We start from the raw sequence: 17,395 nt of genomic DNA, 5'->3' as shown, positions 1-17,395 counted from the left end.
CAGCTTTCTGACTTTTAGGCCTTGATGCTTCTCCTAAAACTCACTGTCTGTATGTGAGGCAGGGTCAGATTTCAGCTTAGCAGAGAAAGACAGAGAGAGAGAGAGAGAGAGAGAGAGAGAGAGAGGACCTTGGAGTGTTTTGCTTGGAAGCTCTACAGCTGCTACTTGCACTGCTCACTGTTAAACTCACCCAGCTGCACCCAACCCAACCACATGTCACAATCCCTTCACATTCGTAAGCAGGATCAGTCATTTCTGGGATGGATCCACAGTGAGACACATTCAGGGCTACATAACAACAAAGGCTCTTAGTTATGTTGTTGAATATGTCTTTCCTTGGGACCACATTTTCAAGCCTACACACCTGAGCGTGGGCAGGTCTGAAGCTGCTGTAGTCCAGGTACTGTAGAACCAAATGTCTCTGGGTTAGATCCAGCCTTGTGGCTTGCAGCAGCATCCGGACAGCGTTACCCTTCCGGACTTTTTGAAAGTTCTATTCCTAATACTTTATTTTTATTTTCCCTAAGAGTGACAAAAAGGAAACGCTATACACATACATGCACAGAGACATCAATATTTCTATATAGTCTTTTGGGGGACTAGGTGAAAGCAATCAGCAAAGAAATTTGTATTTGGGGCCATTTCTAAAGCTTTTCCACATTCTTTTTTAATGCACTGAAAGCTCTTTGGAATTTTGCATTCATTTACTTTGCCTACCTAGCTGGTGTTTCCCAAACCACCGATCTGCCTGCTCCTGTGCCCTGCAGATATTCACAGCCATGTGCAGTAGCCCCCCAAAACCAGTGTAAGTCTGTTTCCAGCCCTAGTGTTGATGGGTGATCTTACGTTTACCAGGTTGAATTTCTGAACACCCTCTTCAGAAAACAGACTGCACTGGCTCCAGGCTCTCCTCATTGTTGGTAAGCATGTCATCCATGCTCCACGTTCTCCAGAGTTCCTTGTTTAACTTGGAGCTGGACAAAAGCATGGCCCCAGGGGCAGCTTGGCTTGCTTTATATTAATAGAGTCCTCACCACAGTAGGACTGTACTGTGCCCTTGCTTCCTTCTGGCTGGAACTTGAGTGTAGCTGTGCCTTTGACCAGCAGACCTGGGCCAGTTCTTTACAGCTACCCAGTTCTAACAGCAAACCCTGGAGAAGAACCGAGTACCATGAAGTTCCAAAGCTGCTTAACTTCCTCTTAAGGATTCACCACCCTGAGCAGGTATTTTATCCCGTCCAGGTCTATAATCTGTTTTGTAAATATCTTCATGGTTCAGAGTCACTGCAAAGCCAGCACACTTCGAGCTGATGTATACAGCTCTGTCTAGGTACCATTTGAGGCTAGCAGGTCAACTGAATACAAATGATTTAATTCTCCTAATCGGTTGGCTCTACTCTCTGAATATATTAAAACAGGCTAATCCAGGCTCATGAGTGGGCCCATGTTTAGTGGTGAGGCTCTCCTTGGTGACGTGTGTGTACAACTAAGCCCTCACGTCCCGCTACCAACAGTCACAGAAACGACTTCCAACTTCACACATTGCCTGCCTGCATTTGCTCTGAAACTCATAAGTGAATCATTCTTCCAATCTTGGAATCCTCTGATCTGCAATTTTATATAGATAACTAACCAGTACTCTCTGGCTAGAAGCACACCCCCAGAATTTGCTTAAAAAGCAAAGGGAGAGAGTGTCCTGTATTCTCCCCACACACAGAGAAGGGAAACCTCACCATGAACCAGGGACTAGCAGCAAACTAAAGAACATATTTTATTTTTAATAAAATAGTGGAGCATGAAAAATATCATATATTACAAATACATACAAGCAGATACCACTCTTTGTTGGCACTGTGAAGAGAATACACTAGACAAAGTTTGTCTCTGCCAACCTAGTGCTTCCTGATCTGTTCATGGAAATCATTTGTTTAACAATAGAAAGAGTCAATAAGCCCTTTGGGTAACTTCTGAGTGATCCTTCTCCCTCTTCCCCCCTCCTTTCCACAAATCAGAGTCCAAACGTCTATAACGTTGGCTTGGTTTCCATTAAAAAGCCACAAAATGTAGCACTGAAGGGTTTCTGAGGGCCAGGCCTCTTAGTTCTTTTGTTAGGAGATTTCTTTTGTTGTCTTTATATACAGCAAAATACTTGTTTCTCTTTTTATTTTCAAGGAAAGAGAAAAAAAAATGTATTGCACATCATTTGAATTCACAAATGTGAGGTTTAATGGAGGTTTCTGTCTTGCAGAGAGACTACTGGTGAAGGCCAGAGTCTATTTTAAGCGACTCCAAGTCCACTGGGGCGGGAGGGGCCCCAGGTCCCATCTTTCCTCTGCAGGGTACCGCCCAGCACTGTGGCCTTCCTGGGGGTCGGCCCTGAGCATGGCTCATTTGTTAACCCAGGGGAGGTTCTTGAATTTGCAAAGCAGTTATCCGTCCTCTTATTTGTAAATGGGTAGCAAAGCCAACTCAAATACACAGATGTATATTTACGGAGGGCTCTAAACAAAAGTTTTCTTCTGAGGGCTGAATCAACAACTTTACCACAAATTAGTTACACAAGAGGCTACTTCACTGGGGGCGCTTCCCTTCGCTGGAAACAAAACAAAACAAAATCCTTTAAGTACATTTTTCCTTTCAGTGTATCACAGCATCCTGAATTTCAGGGTAAACACTTTTTTATGTATTTCTTTTGCTTTTATGAAAAAAAAAAGAAGAAGAAGAAGAAAAAGAAAAACACCACGCCTTAGCTCCGGGCCCCCCTGTGCCCTTCCCTCTAGCCCTGTTCACACGCAGGTGGGCGGCTGGGCAGGGATCTCATATTTCCCGTGGTGAGTTTTCTGGGGGTGCTGGGCTTTTTTGTAAATCCCACCGCTGGTGATCACGCTGGCCGGTTTTCTCCGGCTCTTCTTCTTCAACCTACGGCTGCACACCTGCTGCCAGGACTGCAGAGTCTTGGAGGTCCAAATCCACATCCCGCTGGTGATCCCCACGACCAGCAGCATGAAGATTTTCACCATGAAGATCTCCACGGCGGGGATGGAGGCGGCCATCAGGCAGTCCAGCGTTTTAGTCTGGTTGTTCATTTTGCACTTGTGCTGCGCCGCCAGGATCTTCCAGTAATCCATGTTGAGGCGTTCGTAAAAGTAGCAGGCGATCACACAGGTGGCCGGCACGGTGTACAGCACAGAGAAGAGCCCGATACGCACCATCAGCTTCTCCAGCTTGTCCGTGTTCTCGCCACCCGTCTTCATCACCCTCCGGATGTGGAACAGGGCCACGAAGCCCGAGAGGATGAAGGACGTGCCGATGACCAGGTAGCAGGCCAGGGGGATGAGCACGAAGCCGGTGAGCGCGTTGACGTCCATGCTGCCCACGTAGCAGACCCCAGTGAGCTCGTCCCCCGCCACCCTGCGCATGACCAGGATCAGGATGGTCTTCACCGCCGGGATGGCCCAGGCTGCCAGGTGGAAGTAGCTGCTGTTGGCTTCGATGGCCTCGTGGCCCCACTTCTTGCCGGCGGCCAGGAACCAGGTGAGGGTGAGGACCACCCACCACAGCGAGCTGGCCATGCCAAAGTAGTAGAGGACCAGGAAGACCAGCGTGCAGCCAGTGCTCTCCAGCCCCTCCTGGATGACATAGAGCTGGCCGCTGTCCCGGTCGCAGGCGATGCTCTCGGCGCCGGCGAAGAGGCGGATGAGGTAGCCCACGGAGTAGACGCAGTAGCACATGGAGAGGAAGATGATAGGGCGCTCGGGGTAGCGGAAGCGGGCCGGGTCGATGAGGAAGGTGAGCACGGTGAAGGCGCTGGAGAAGAAGCACAGCACGGCCCAGATGGCCAGCCAGACCACGGCGAAGCGCTTGTCCTCGCGGCTCCAGTACACGTCCACGCCGGGCGTGCAGAGCGGCGCGCACGACGCGCTCTTCTCCACGTGGTGGAACTTGCCCGGGTTGTCGCAGCCGCCGCGCCCGGGCCCCCCGTCCTTCAGCGGGTGCTCCTGCGCGCTGTGGGGCCGCTGCGGCCGGAACAGCGGCGGGAACAGGCCCGAGCCCCGGGTGGGTTCGTCCGAGCCGTTGTTGGGCGCCTCCATGCACAGGTAGTTGGGGTCGTTCTTGTTGGGGAGTTTCCGGCAGTCCAGGGAGTCGGGCCACTTGAAGTTGAACTGCTCCATAATCGGGGAGCACTTCAGCCGGGCCTGCTCGCACATGACCCGGCAGGCGGGGATGGGGGTGGAGACCTGCTCGGTGCACATCGGCGCGTACAGCGAGCACAGGAAGAAGCGGAGGTGGCCGTGGCAGCCGTACTCCACCAGCGGCGCGAACTCGTGCAGTTGGATGGCCGCCTCGCGCTGGTTCTCGTGGCCCATCAGGTTGGGCATGCGAGTCATGTTGTAGCCGATGTCCTTGCACATCGGGATCTCGATGGGCTGGCATTTGCCGTCTCCCGGGCGCTCCATGTCCATGGAGCTGATGGCGGCGCACGAGCCCACCACCTGCAGGACCAGCCACAGGCGGGGGCCCGGGCGCTGCATGCTGGCGTCGGACGTGTCCTCGCGGGGAGCTCCGCGCCCCTCAGCGCCGCCGCTCCCGGGCACGGGCTGCTGCTGGCCCCCGCTCTCTACCCCTGCTCGGGCCCCCGCCCATGCCCGCCCCGCCTGGCCCGAGCGCTGCGCACAGCGCCCCCGGCTCGGCTCTCCGCGCCCGGCGTCCGCCTAGTTGGGGGCCGCGGCGGAGAGCAGCAAAGTTTGCAAACAATACCGGGAAGCGAGAGAAGCCCCCGGAGCTCCCGGCGCAGCGGCCCGGCGCGAGCTCCAACTCACGGCCGCGGCAAACTTCGGCCTCTTCTTGGAGCGCCCAGGTGGCGCGTCTGGAGCGGGCGGGCGGCGCGGGCGCACCGAGGCCGGGCCAGCTAGCGGCGCCCCCGCGGCCCGCGCGGCTTCTCCCTCCCTGCGCCAGCCTCGGCCGGGCCCAGCCGGCAGCTGTTTCGAGGTTTGCGTCCCGGGATGAGAAGACTCGCAAAAAGGCAAATGGGGGCAGAAAAGCCGAGCGCTGACAGGCCCCGCCCCCGGGCCGCGCGCCCCGCCCCGCCACTGCTTTGCATGAGAAAGCGCAGCGGCCCGGGGCCGCCCTCCTCCCCGCCGCCCCGCCGCCCCGCCGCGGGCTCCCGGGCCCCGCGGGGGCCGATACCCCCCCGCCCACAGCCCAGCCCGCGGGGGGCGCAGCGCCGAGTCCCGCCCGCGTCGCCCGCCAGCCCCGGGACAGCCCGCCTGGCGCGCGGGGCTCTGCGCGCCGCGACCCTCTTCGGCAGTCCCGCCCGCGTCTCCTCGCCCTCTCTCTGCCTGGCCTCCAACTTTGCCTCTCGCTGCCCTTTCCGCCGGCGGCCCCTTTCCTGGCGGCCCCCGGGATGGTCCCTGGAACCCCGAGGACGCCGAGGTTAGGGGAAGTTCGGGGACTGGCGGGAGAAGGGGGTGGGTTGTCCGCGGCGAGGGGCGCGGGGCGCATCTTCTCTTCCTTTTATGGTGAGTCCCGGGCGGAGGGCGCTTTCAAAGAGAGGTGGGATTTGCGTTTTATAGCCTGGGCCATAAAGTGGCCCCTTGCTTGTAAACCTGCCCGCATCTTCCCGAGGCTGGGGAGCCGCTAGCAGCCCAGGGCTCCAGGATCCGGGCTCCGAGGAGGGGTTTGCTTTGAAATTTCAAAGAGACGAGCTAAGGGGAGGGGGAGGGGCTCTGAGAATCGGGATTTTAGGGCCGCTCTTCCGAGGTCTCCTCTAAGAAGGCGGGGAGGGGGAGGGGCGGGAAGCGTCCCGGGACTTTGAACACCGCCTCCCACCCGGCGGGAAGTGGGGGCTTGGTTTGTACCGCGGTGACCCCCGCCCCCTCCAAAGCCGCAGAGCTGGGGCCTCGCGCCAGCAGGGCTGGAGATGCCTTCTCGGCGGCTGAGTTTATTTATTATAGGAAGTCATTCGCTCGTGGGGTATTTATGTGATTTGGCGAGTGATGTGCCCGGCCAGGGCCCTCCTTGGCTGCAGCTCCGTAGGAGGACCCGGAGTGGGGTGGGATGGGTGTGATGGGATGGGTCGTGGGAGGAGCGCGTTAGCGCCTGCCCGGGGACCCTCCAGCTCCCGCGGGGACGCGGAGGCGCGCACGCCGTTCGGTTTTCCTGGAAAGTGGAGAAGGAGCGTCCTGGGCCGGTCCTCTGAGCTCACCCGCCTCGGATTGGGGCGGGTCCGTGACGGGGTCACTTAGGACAGGACGTCCCCTCCCCATTCCCTTTCCCCGCCCAGGGCGTTCGCGGTGGGCGCCCACCCCCCAAGCCCCACGGTTCCCAAGGATGCGCCAGGTGCTTCCCGTAGCGTCCTGGGTTGACCCTTAAATAAACAGCACCCCTAGGAGGTGGGCGGCCCTCTCCTCCCAGGGTCTCTCCGGGTCACGATCTTTCAAAGTTCGGAAACTCCCAGGATCGCGTGTGCAATCTCCAGCTACCTCCGGGGCGGGGGGTCTGGGGAGCGGTGAGAGGTCAGAGGAGCGAGTCCCGTGTCCACCGGCCTCGCTTCCCCCCTGCCCGTTTGAGGTTAACTCCACGGAGCAGGGTGGGGTGTGCGGACATCACCGGAGGCCTTGCTGGGGCTTCCCGGGCTGGCGGCGCTCCACCCGGCTTGGGGGCGGCTGCACGGGCCCTCGCGGTGGGGACGCTGCGCACGGGGCAAGGTCTTCCTAGGAAGCGCCCGGGAAGGAGAGGGGGCCCGCCAGGAACCCCCGTCACTGACCAGCTTTCTGCACGCCGTGCAGAAGTGGGCCACTTCCTCGGAGAGTATTGGCTTTTAATTAAAACAAGCCCTACAATTTTTACAGCGGTAAGAAACTTGGGGAAATCTCACCTTTCCACTCATTCATTCATCCGCTCAACAGACATTTGAGCGCCCAGAATCCCAGAAATAATCGGCAGGTTCAGGCACCCACCCCTGAGTCCCTGTCCTTGGGTGCCCTGGGTCTCACTGGGAGGTGCTGGAGGAAGTCGGGTGAGGGAGAAAGTGAAAAAGGAGGTAGAAACTCCGGGCAGTTAGAACACCACCTTCAACTGTGTTATTTCCCAAGTGAAAAATCGCATGATTTCATTTTTAAAAGAATGTCGTTTTTATTATGATAGTGGGTTTTTTTGTTTTGTTTTTGTCTAGTAGGTAATTTTCAGAACCTTTAAATTAAAATTGATTCAGCGGAAATCACTTGGCTTTTCTAGAATTTTCCTTGCAAAGGTCCTTCCTGGGCCCCATTTTCCTTCTTTTCCTTTTTAGTGTCTCTCCCTCAGCAGCTATTGGAAATATTTAGTGCAAGGGCGAGAGCCAAACGCCAGGAGCTGGGTGTGAAGTATTTGAGAAAGTGCCTCCTAATTGATCTTTTCTGTGCTGTTTTAATTCAGCCGTGTTCAGGCCCATTATTTTAGCTATAACCACTTCAGATTGCCTTTTTCTCTCGTTTTTTATAAAAATGTAGGCAGAAGTGCTTCACCCTGTCCAGCTGAGATGGAAGCCAACAAATAGACTTTATTATAGAGAAATGAGGGTTCTGAGAAATCAGCAACTGGAAGATAAGTCTGTAACTAATAAATGAAAAGGCTCTTTTGATGGCCCCAGCTGAAAAGATATTTTATTTTATTTTTTTCCTGTGTGTGGGATTTGAGATGTGTGAGTCTAAGGAGCAGCCGGGGTCCCCCGCTGCTCAGCCCTGGCTGGCAACCGACCCCCCTCTGGCAAATGTTATGGAGAATTGGGAGGAATTTTATGGCTGTCTTTCCCTCAGCTCTTTTTTCTTTTGTCTTCTTTGAAGAATGACTTTAGACATTTTATTTACATATTTAACCATGGATGAAAGAGGGAAAAGAAAGCTTTGGAGCTGTCGTGGGAATAGTGATATGTTTAAATTAATGGAAATCTTATTAGGCTTCTAAAATTTTGAGCAAAGGTTTTTAATGAAACTTTATAATTAAACATGATTTCACATAACGTGCAGAGACAAGGAATATGTTTTTACCCCCAACCACCTAAAAAATATCTGTCTATCAGAAAGCTATCAGTAAACACTATCTACCTTCAAGTTCTTGCAAACGTTCACCAGGGAAAGTATGAGGTTTTTGAAAGAGAATATTTCAGGAGTCAGGCAGTGTTTTGAACAAGAACTAAATATTTTTTGGAGGTGGAGGGGATTTGAAAGAGAGGCCCAGTTTCATTCCATTTAAACTCAAAGTCAAAAGTATAAAGTACTTTGACACGGATATTGCTAAAAATCAAAGTTGTATCTTTTCTCATTATGTAATAGTCAATGGAAATTATAAACACTGTGTGAGGTTTTCTGAAATGGGATTAGAGAAAACCCAAATAATCTCTTTAAGATAAAAAAGTACTGAGTCTTTCAGTGATAGAAATAAATTAAACCATAAGCTTAGCATGTTACAAGCTGATTGCGAGAGTAAACTCGTGGAAGCGGAAGGAAGCTCATAAACAGAAATCGTGCTGGTGAGGGTTGAGCTAGAAAGTGGTTCAGGCTGTGGTAATGCCTTTTCAGTAACTGCTGCTTGAATGAGCTCTCCTGGCACATTCAAGTGTGAGGATCCACTTTAAGTGATTCTTGTGTTTCTTCTCTCGTCTTCTCGGGTCGTCAATCTTTGTATTTAGTCCGGGACATTTCCAATTCTACCTTCAAGTATAAGAATGAAAACTGATCTATTTACCAATAATTGCTTCACATGCAGAGAGGTCTGATGTGAATAGGCCTCATTTTCTCTGACCTCATCTAGTATCAAGTTTCTGCAGAAGCTTATCAGATATAAAACATGCACAGAAAATTATGTTTTCTGATCAAGTAGGCATGCTCCCCGTGGCGTACCCCCATCTTTTTCTCCAGAGAAAATACCTTTAGTGATCTGAAGTGATACTTAGCAAAGAAAACACACTTTGTTCCACCAGAAAGGCCATGCAAGTTGCAGCGAATTCAACAGGCGCAGAAGTTTTAATTCTGCCTAAAAACACTGGTGGTGAGATGTGGAGGGGTGGGGAAGGTGAGAAATGAACCCCAAAGCACCCCCATCCTAAAGCGGGTGAGTGGGGTGTCCGACGTGGCTCCGGCGCAATTTAGGCAGCTATTTTATGGCCATTTCCCTTGAAATGTGGTTTGAAATATTACCAAAGGTTCCACGGGGTGCATTAGTGTGAATTGCAAATCAGAGCATTGATTTAATCCTCTTTCAAGGCCGGGCTTTGGATCGCTGGCGTCGACTGGCTCCCCACTGCTCCTGGCTCAGGAGGGACCATTCAAGGGGGCAGCTTCCCGCCTCTATTCCCACACTCCAAAAAACAACACCGCAGACAGACACCCTCCAACTAAATTAGATTAAACTCCTTCTCTTCCACAGTGTATTAGCCTTTTTGCTGGCCAAGCCTCCTTACGCAGCCCCTCCTCATTTAAAGACACAGATTTCTTTTTCATCTCTGCAACAACTGCAACAACCATAACAACAAACATCATCATATATATATATATTATATATATACATATATATATATTAAAGAGACAAAGCCAACCTTCTATCTAAGTGCTCTTACATGACAAGGACATTATCTGTTTAAAATCCAGGAGAGCTTCTCCTGCCTGTTCTGAAACTCAGACAAATTAACCCTTAACCTGGGGCAGAGCTAGCCCCTATTGACAGTGCTTCAACCTGTAATTCTGTACTGGGCTGTTTCTGGAAGAATTCTATGAGAAAAGAGACATCACAGGATTCCAGAAACAGGACACAAAAGAGCATGTGCATGTGTTGTTTTGGTTGGTGTTTGTATTCCCAGCAGCTTGAGTGGAGGGTTTATCGGAAGCACGTGCCCATTCTGTGAGTTCGGACTTCATACTTGGCCTTAATTGCTTTGCTGCTTGTCCCCTCCCTTAGCTGTTTGGGATGTGCTGATATAATTACTCACTCACCTTCCCATCTGTTTTCTTTCAGGTTCCCTCCTGTACCCTGGGACCGTTTTCTTTTGCCTGCTCTGGGAGCTGAGTGGGTCAGCTCGTCGCAGGCCTGCAGCCCCTGTATAGGTGACAGAGGAGGCAAAGATGACACAGAGAAGCTGTCCCTTCAGGGACAAAGCGGGGACACCCACGAGCCTGGCTCTGCCTTACAAAGAAATGAGAAGGAATCCTGTTCCTGCTTTTCACCTTAGGTGGACTCTGAGTCTGCGGCCACTCACCAAACACGTGAGCAGCCCGACACCACAGTGATGAGCAGGGCAGGAAACCATCCAGATGCGTGGGTCTGATTCCCCCTCTTCCACTTTCTAGCCCTGTGACCTCAGATATGCCACTTCTAATCGCCTTGCCTCAGTTTTCTCATCTGTAAAATGGGACCAGCAGAGTTCCCACTTCCCAAGGCACGATGAGGATGATGTCGTAACACACTCGGAAGCATTGATCGCAATACCAAGCACCAAACAAGTGCTCAGTGATGAGTAGCTGTCATTACTGTTGAAATGCAATATGAACGGAAGGAGAGAACACAGTAAGGAGAGGCACTGGAACGTGACATTTGTGGGGAGGAGTTTGGGGACACGTCGGTGTCAGGCACACAGTAACACAAGCTGAGAATCAGGCAAGCAAATAATGAAAAGGCTAACAAGAGCCAAGGCTGACAGAGCATTCGACAGGTGCTGCCTTAAGCCTTGATAGGAAGCAGCTCACTGCCTCCTCACAGGTACCCTGGGAAGCCGGTCCAGAGAAGGTTTCCATTTCAGAGATGAGGAACTGGGGCTGGGGAGTCCGAGTCACTAGACCCAGGCCACGGGGCTACTGGGGTTGGAACCAACACCAGTCCACTCCCCCAGGGGCTCAGGCACCTACGCCTGGCCTCCTGCTCTCCACGGAGATGCAGGCACAGTCGGTACTTGTGATGGAGCCTGACTTTCAGAATGGGGCCCCATTCTGCTCTCCTGTCCGTAGCCAGGTGACGATCAAGTCATGGCCGATGGCCTTGCTCAGGGACTCCTAGCCTGGGGTGAGGCTGCCACTTTCCTATCATGTGGATATTCCCCGTGATGGTGTCTGAAGGGATCCTTCAGGGCCAAAACCAGGGAGGAAATGGTGGAAGAAGCAATGTGGGAGGTATTAATGTGTGTTCGTTTAGCCATGTCCTCAGCTGTGTGACCCCAGGCAAGTTACTTAACCTCTCTGAGACTCTGTTTCCTCTGCTGTAAAATGGGAACAATGACACCTACTTTATCAGATTTGGGGTAGGGATTAAGTGAGATAACTCAGTAAGCTCTGAGAACCCAGTCGGGCACATAATGCTAGCCCTTTGGGATTCACTGGTCTGTAAACTTTCTGGTTAGTTGACTTTTCTTTGTTGAATTCATTTGTCTTCATGGGCTGGAAGGCAAGATGGTTTACTAATAGCATCACTTACAAGTCTTTCTCTTTTCTGTAGGGCTGCTACACTCGTGTGTCCCTTCTTCCTTGAATTTAACCAGGAGTGAGCAGTGGACAGCTTCTTCCTTGTGAGAAGGAGGTGAAGCAGGACCTGAAATCCCGTGCTCAGCTCCCACAGCCCCTGTGTCCAGGACAAGTCCTTTGCTGACTCAGCAGCAGACGCCACCCGGAGCCCTTCGGGAGCCTTTCCCTGTTCTTCCAGCATGGATCTGAAACTCCGTTCCCACTTTCCGCAGCCTCCCAGATACAGTTCCGGTTCCAGCCTCATGTGATAGCATGAAGAGAAACTGTGGTTCCAATAGCTGTGTGCTCTGCTCCCCTTATCCCAAACGACAATTTAAATGCACAATTACACTTTTCTCTAGGGCCCAAAATAGGATAGGAAAGATGGGTTTGCTATCCTGAATGCCTGTCACCCTTGTTTCATAAGGTGAGATTGGGGAAGGGCTTGGCCACTGCCCTGGCAGCTGAGAAACCAACTTTAGGAATAAAGGCACTTTCTCCCCTCTGACAAATGTCCACTCTATCCCCTCTGACAGATGTCTGTCCATCTGCTGGCAGGTCAGTCTCTCTGATATATACATTATATATGTGCACATATATGTGTGTGTGTGTGTATAATACACATATATTCACATTATGTGTATACTGTACACATATACAACCTATATATATAGAGGTTATATATGTACACGTGTGTGTGTATTATACACACAAACATACATATACATACACACATATACATACACACAGACATATGTAATCTAATTATGGAGCTGCATTTCCAGCTCATGCATGTCGTGCGCACACACGCAGGCACAGTCATTAGCTTTCAGAGCTGACACATTAAGAGGCTGCATCCCCAGCCTCTTCTTGGCTGACTGATGGCTGCTCATGGTTGACGCGTCCACTAGGCTGCCTCCTACTCAGGGGCCCCCTGCCCAGCCCCTTGTCCTGGAGCAGCCTTACTCTTATTTTGTTTGTTGTACTTTTTCCACCCGTCGATTGTCTTACTTGTCTGCTTACGTGTTTATTTTCTGTTCCTCCTCCACCAGGAAGTCAGTCCCAGAACAGTTGTTCTGCTCCCTGCCTCCTAATAAGTACTGCGCTGAGTGTGCTTGCTTTGCCAGACGGTTAAAATAGAGCAGGGGATAGACGGACAGACGTCTCCACCCTCACGGAGTTCACCTTCCAGTGGGAGGAGGCGATGGGCAGGGGTCTGCACATGTGCGTGGTAGAGCGTGTTCCACAGTGAGTGGCATGCGGGGCAGGTGAGTAGCTCAGTGCCATCTGGAGGGCTAGGAAAGGGGGTTGCAGATTTCAGCAAGATAAGCAGGGAAGGCCTTGATGAGAAGGAGACCATTGAGCAAAGACACCAGGAGTGGGTGCAGAGAGCTGAGGGTACTTCTGGAAGTGCCTGCTGGGATAATGGGGTGTCTGCCAGTGCCACAGCCCTCAGGTGCCACTGTACCTGGGGTTTTTGAGGAAGAACAAGAGGGCCAGTGGCTGGAAGGCAGGGCATCGGGGCCAGCATCAGAAGGTAGGTGACAGAAGAGGTGTGCAGAGAGGTAGTGGGAGGGAAAGAAATCGGGCCATGATGGCATCTACGGGCCTTTTGATTTTGACTCTGAGTGAAATGGGGAGCCATGGAAGGTTCTGGAGAGAGAGGAGAGCCGTGCTCTGACTTCAGTCTTCCCAGCCCCTTCTGGCTGCTGCGTCAAGGACATATAGCGGCAGGGGACGAGTGAAGCAGAGAAACAGTTAGGAGACAGCCACAGCGGTTCAGAGGAGACAGGATGGTGGCTTGGACCCCGGAGGCAGAAGAGAACATCGTCAGCAGGGCTTGGGTTCTGCTTAGAGAACCACCACGCAAACCTGGGCTGGCTGTCCATTTTGACCATGGACCAAGTCTGTCCATTTTGATGGAAAATTCATTCTTGTTTTCTTTTTTTTGAGACAGAGTCTTGCTCTGCCACCAGGCTGGAGTGCAGTGGTGCGATCTAGGCTTACTGCAACCTCCACCTCCCGGGTTCAAGCGATTCCCCTGCCTCAGCCTCCTGAGTAGCTGGGACTACAGGTGTATGCCATCACACCCAGCTATTTTTTTTTTTTTTTTTTTTTTTTTTTGTATTTTAGTAGAGACAGGGTTTCACCATGTTGGCTAGGATGGTCTCGATCTACTGACCTTGTGATCCACCCCCTTCAGCCTCCCAAAGTGCTGGGATTACAGGCGTGAGCCACCGCGCCCGGCCAGAAAACTCATTCTTCTACTCCATCCTACTGTTTTCCCTAAGAGAGAAAAAGTAAAACACCGCCACCACCAATAGCAAAAAGCTGGCACCCTCTCCGCGACTTTTCATATCTACACATTTGTACAGCTTTATTTTTAAGCCTTGTGAAATTCTATGCATGAGAGACCTCAGCTAGGTTTAGGGAGTTCTAGGGTTTGCAGAGTACATGAAGTTTCTCCCTAGAATTAGGGAGGGTAGAGACAGGCAGAGAACTGAATCCTAACAGCCGCTGTCCTCAGAGCCCCCGTTTCTGAGAGTCACTTGCTGAGTGCTTCTAGTGAGTTAAGTGGTGTTCACCCAAAAGACGTGTTCACGTCCTGATCCTGGGAACCTGTGGCTGTGATCTTATTTGGAAGAAGCTCTACATGATGTCACTGCAGAAGTAATCACGTTAAGGATCTTGAGAGGACATGACCCTGAATTATCTGGCTGCGCTTGAAATCCAATGACTGGTGATGTTGTAAGAGAAAGACAGAGGGAGATTTAAGATATGAGAGAAGGCCACGCTGAGACTGGAGTGATGTGGCTGTGAGCCAACGATGCCTGGAGCCGCCAGAAGCTGGCAAAGGCAGAAGAAGCCTCCTCGGGAGCCTTTGGTGGGTGCACAGCCTGGCAGATACATTGGTTTTGGACTTCTGGCCTCCAGGGCTGTGAGAGAATACATTTCTGTGGTTTCAAGCCACCCAATGTGTGCCCCTGGAAAGCCCAAATAGGGCGAGACCTTTTGCCAAGTGGTCTCCGAGTGTCACGTCATCGAATCCTCTCCCAGGTTCGTGCCATAGTCTTCCCACTTTAGAGAAGGGGAAACGGAGGCTCTGGGGCACACAGCCAGTCAGTGGCGGGGCCCGACTTTCAACCCAGCCCTCATGGGGTTAGAGAACCCACTTTCCCCGTGGGACCTGCGGCCTATGCCAAGGATGCCTGTTCATCTCTCCCGGGCCCAGGAGTGGGCCTTCTGGCCTAGAAGTCAAGGAAAGCCAGTCTTTCGGTTTCAAGGTTGCCCATTAGTGGAGTCAAGCAAAAATGGTGTGTTGCTCTTCTTCCTGAGCTCAGCCTGGGAGCATGGCCTTAACGTGCGCTTAGTGGATCCCAAGACAGCAGCGTGGCGGTGGCAGCATTGCAGCCTTAGCTCCTGCAGCTGTGCTTGTGAAGACAGCAGTGAGTGGCTTCCCTCTGTGACCACCTCGGATCCTGAGTTTCACTGGGGCTGGGATCCGTGCATCTTGCAATTGGCTAGAAATTTCCTGGGCTTTCCCTCCCTTCCCTGTGCAGGGCACTGGGTGTGAGGCATTGCATCCGTTCGTCTGCCCACCTGCTTCCCCCTAAGAGTGTGAGCTGCATAAAGGCAGGAACCAGACAGGAGCCTCCACGTGTTCCCAGTTCAAGGGCAGTGTTCCGTGTGTGTTTCTTCAATAATTCAGTGAACGACTTATTCTTCACGGACACTGCACACACTCGGCCCTGCCGTCTCCGGAGCTGGGAGGTGTGGAGCTGGCTGCTGACATATTTATGCACCGAGGAGGGATGTGGGAAACAGGAGGAGTCCCGGGGCTCCAATGCAGAGGAGCCTCTTCATTCCCCCTACCGTGGCCGTGCAAGGGACAGCACCTTGTGGGATTGTGTCCTCCACCCAATTAGCATTAGTTTGCTAAGGATAATGGCCTCCAGCTCCATCCATGTCCTTGCAAACGACATGATCTCATTCCTTTCAATGTCTGCATAGTATTCCATGGTGAATATGTACCACATTTTCTTTATCGAGTCTGTCATTGATGGGTGCTTCGGTTGATTCCATGTCTTTGCTACTGTGACTAGTGCTGCAGTGAGCATTCGCGTGCATGCCTTTATGGTGGAATTATTTCTGTTCCTTTGGGTGTATACCCAGTCATGAGATTCCTGGGTCAAATGATATTTCTGCCTCTAGGTCTTTAAGGAATTTCTACGCTGTCTTCCACAATGCAAATGAGACATTATTGAAAGTGTAAAGGGGGCTGCTAATTATGCTGGGGCAGGCAGGGCGAACCAGGACCCTGCCAGGCGAGTCTAGGCCATGGCCCCACACCAGAAGATGAGGGCTGGAGACTCCTGGAGAGGAATTTGAGTGGTGAGACCACCTGCATTCATTATGCATCAACTCTGCCAGTGACAGTCCCCAGTAAACCCATCAAACATGAACCTAGGTGCTGTTGGGAAGGTCTTTGGATGCCATTAACATCTACAATGAGTTGGCCTTCAGTACAGGAGATTATCCTCAAGGATGTGGGCAGGCCTCATCCAGGGAGCTGAAAGGCCTTGAGAGCAGAACTAGGATTTTGGAGGAGGATGAAGTGTTGCCCCCGGACCACAGCGTCACCTCCTGCCTGGGAATTTCCAGCTTCCTTTTCAGACTTCGGACTTGCCTCCAAGCTCCCAGAATCCCATAAGCCAATTCCTTGCAATGCATCTTTTAATATATTTACATCCTATTACAGGTTGTGTTTCTCTGTCTGGACCAGAACTGATGAGGAGGACTGAAATTCCAGGCTTGGTTGTACAACATATGAGTGAGGTCATTTGGGTCTGGGCAGCTGGGGCGTCCTTCAGGTGCATGAGTGTGACCTGCACCAAGGTGCCTGGTTGTCTGGGGTTGGGGGGCTGCCATCCAGCCCACACCGAACTCCTAGGCTGTGCACCCTGGCATGGGTCTGTGTCTGGCTCAGGGAAGGGCTCTCTTCTCTCTCCAATGTACATAGAGACCTTGAGATCCCATCCACCTAACCATGTGCCCCTCGGAGGCCTCCTCTGAGAGGGGACACTTTTCCTGATTCTCACAAAGGCTAGTGGCTACCTTGTAGATAGCCTTGGATGTGTTAGGACACTTTTCTGAACATCAGTTCCTTATCTGTAAGATGGGAGTTGTGTCCTCAATGGGTAATTAGAGATTACTCATGAGAAAAGCCTATCACAGTATCTACCACGGGGACACTCACAAGTGCTGATCTTTGCTGGTGTTGCTGCATTTGTTATTGAATGCATTCATTAGAAGTCTTGATAGGAAGTGACAAAAATCCAACTCAAATTGGCTTACACTAAACAAGATTCCTGCGTCTGGGAGTATAAAGGGTGACGCTTTGGCAGAGGCTGGCTCTGGAAAACGAGGATGCACATTTGTGCCCCGCTTTCCTCTGTGCTGCGTCCTTCTCTTCAAGGCCTCCCCTGGTTTGGCAAACATGGCCCCAACAATGCCAAGCTGAGAGCATCCTTTTAAGAAAGACCCTTTCCTCCATGCGTTTCAGCAAAAGTCCCATGAAGCAGTATGAATGGCCCAGTTTGGGTCATGGGCTCGCCCCTAAACCAGCCACTCTTAATGGATTAGTTCCAGTTGGACAGGCCGTGGTCTTGGACTCTTTGGGTGTGTGTGGGAGGGAAGATTCATTGAACCTCATCTCTACTACATAGTACAGCTCCCTGGAAGAAAGAGGGGCTCCATTACCAAAAGGAAACAAGGAATTTTACGGGAAACCGTATTATCACTACTACAATCTACCATGTTATACATAAGAAATGCACCTCGATCTCAACGCATGGTCTTGAGAGGGGTGCAAGCTGAATCCAATTCCCAGCGTCTGGGTCAGTGTCCCTCGTGGGGGAACTGCCTTACTT

The 17,395-nt window shown here is 51.8% G+C and overlaps 1 protein-coding gene across 1 annotated transcript; it reads right to left on the bottom strand.

The window, feature by feature from the left end:
- Positions 1 to 1,747: 1,747 nt before the first annotated feature.
- Positions 1,748 to 5,010, bottom strand: FZD10 (frizzled class receptor 10). Its single transcript, XM_025402930.1, has one exon. It carries the CDS (start codon positions 4,530 to 4,532, stop codon positions 2,787 to 2,789), a length of 1,746 nt encoding a protein of 581 aa, XP_025258715.1. The 5' UTR covers positions 4,533 to 5,010; the 3' UTR covers positions 1,748 to 2,786.
- Positions 5,011 to 17,395: the final 12,385 nt, after the last annotated feature.

This window comes from Theropithecus gelada, chromosome 11 (genome assembly GCF_003255815.1).
Source record: "Theropithecus gelada isolate Dixy chromosome 11, Tgel_1.0, whole genome shotgun sequence".
Taxonomy (NCBI): Eukaryota; Metazoa; Chordata; class Mammalia; order Primates; family Cercopithecidae; genus Theropithecus; species Theropithecus gelada.
Note: the sequence above shows the minus strand (reverse complement) of the source record. Positions and strands in the feature narration are given on the sequence as shown.

Excerpts from the sequence above, each read along its gene's own strand:
- FZD10 (XM_025402930.1), bottom strand. The coding sequence starts at position 4,532 with ATGCAGCGCCCGGGCCCCCGCCTGTGGCTGGTCCTGCAGGTGGTGGGC.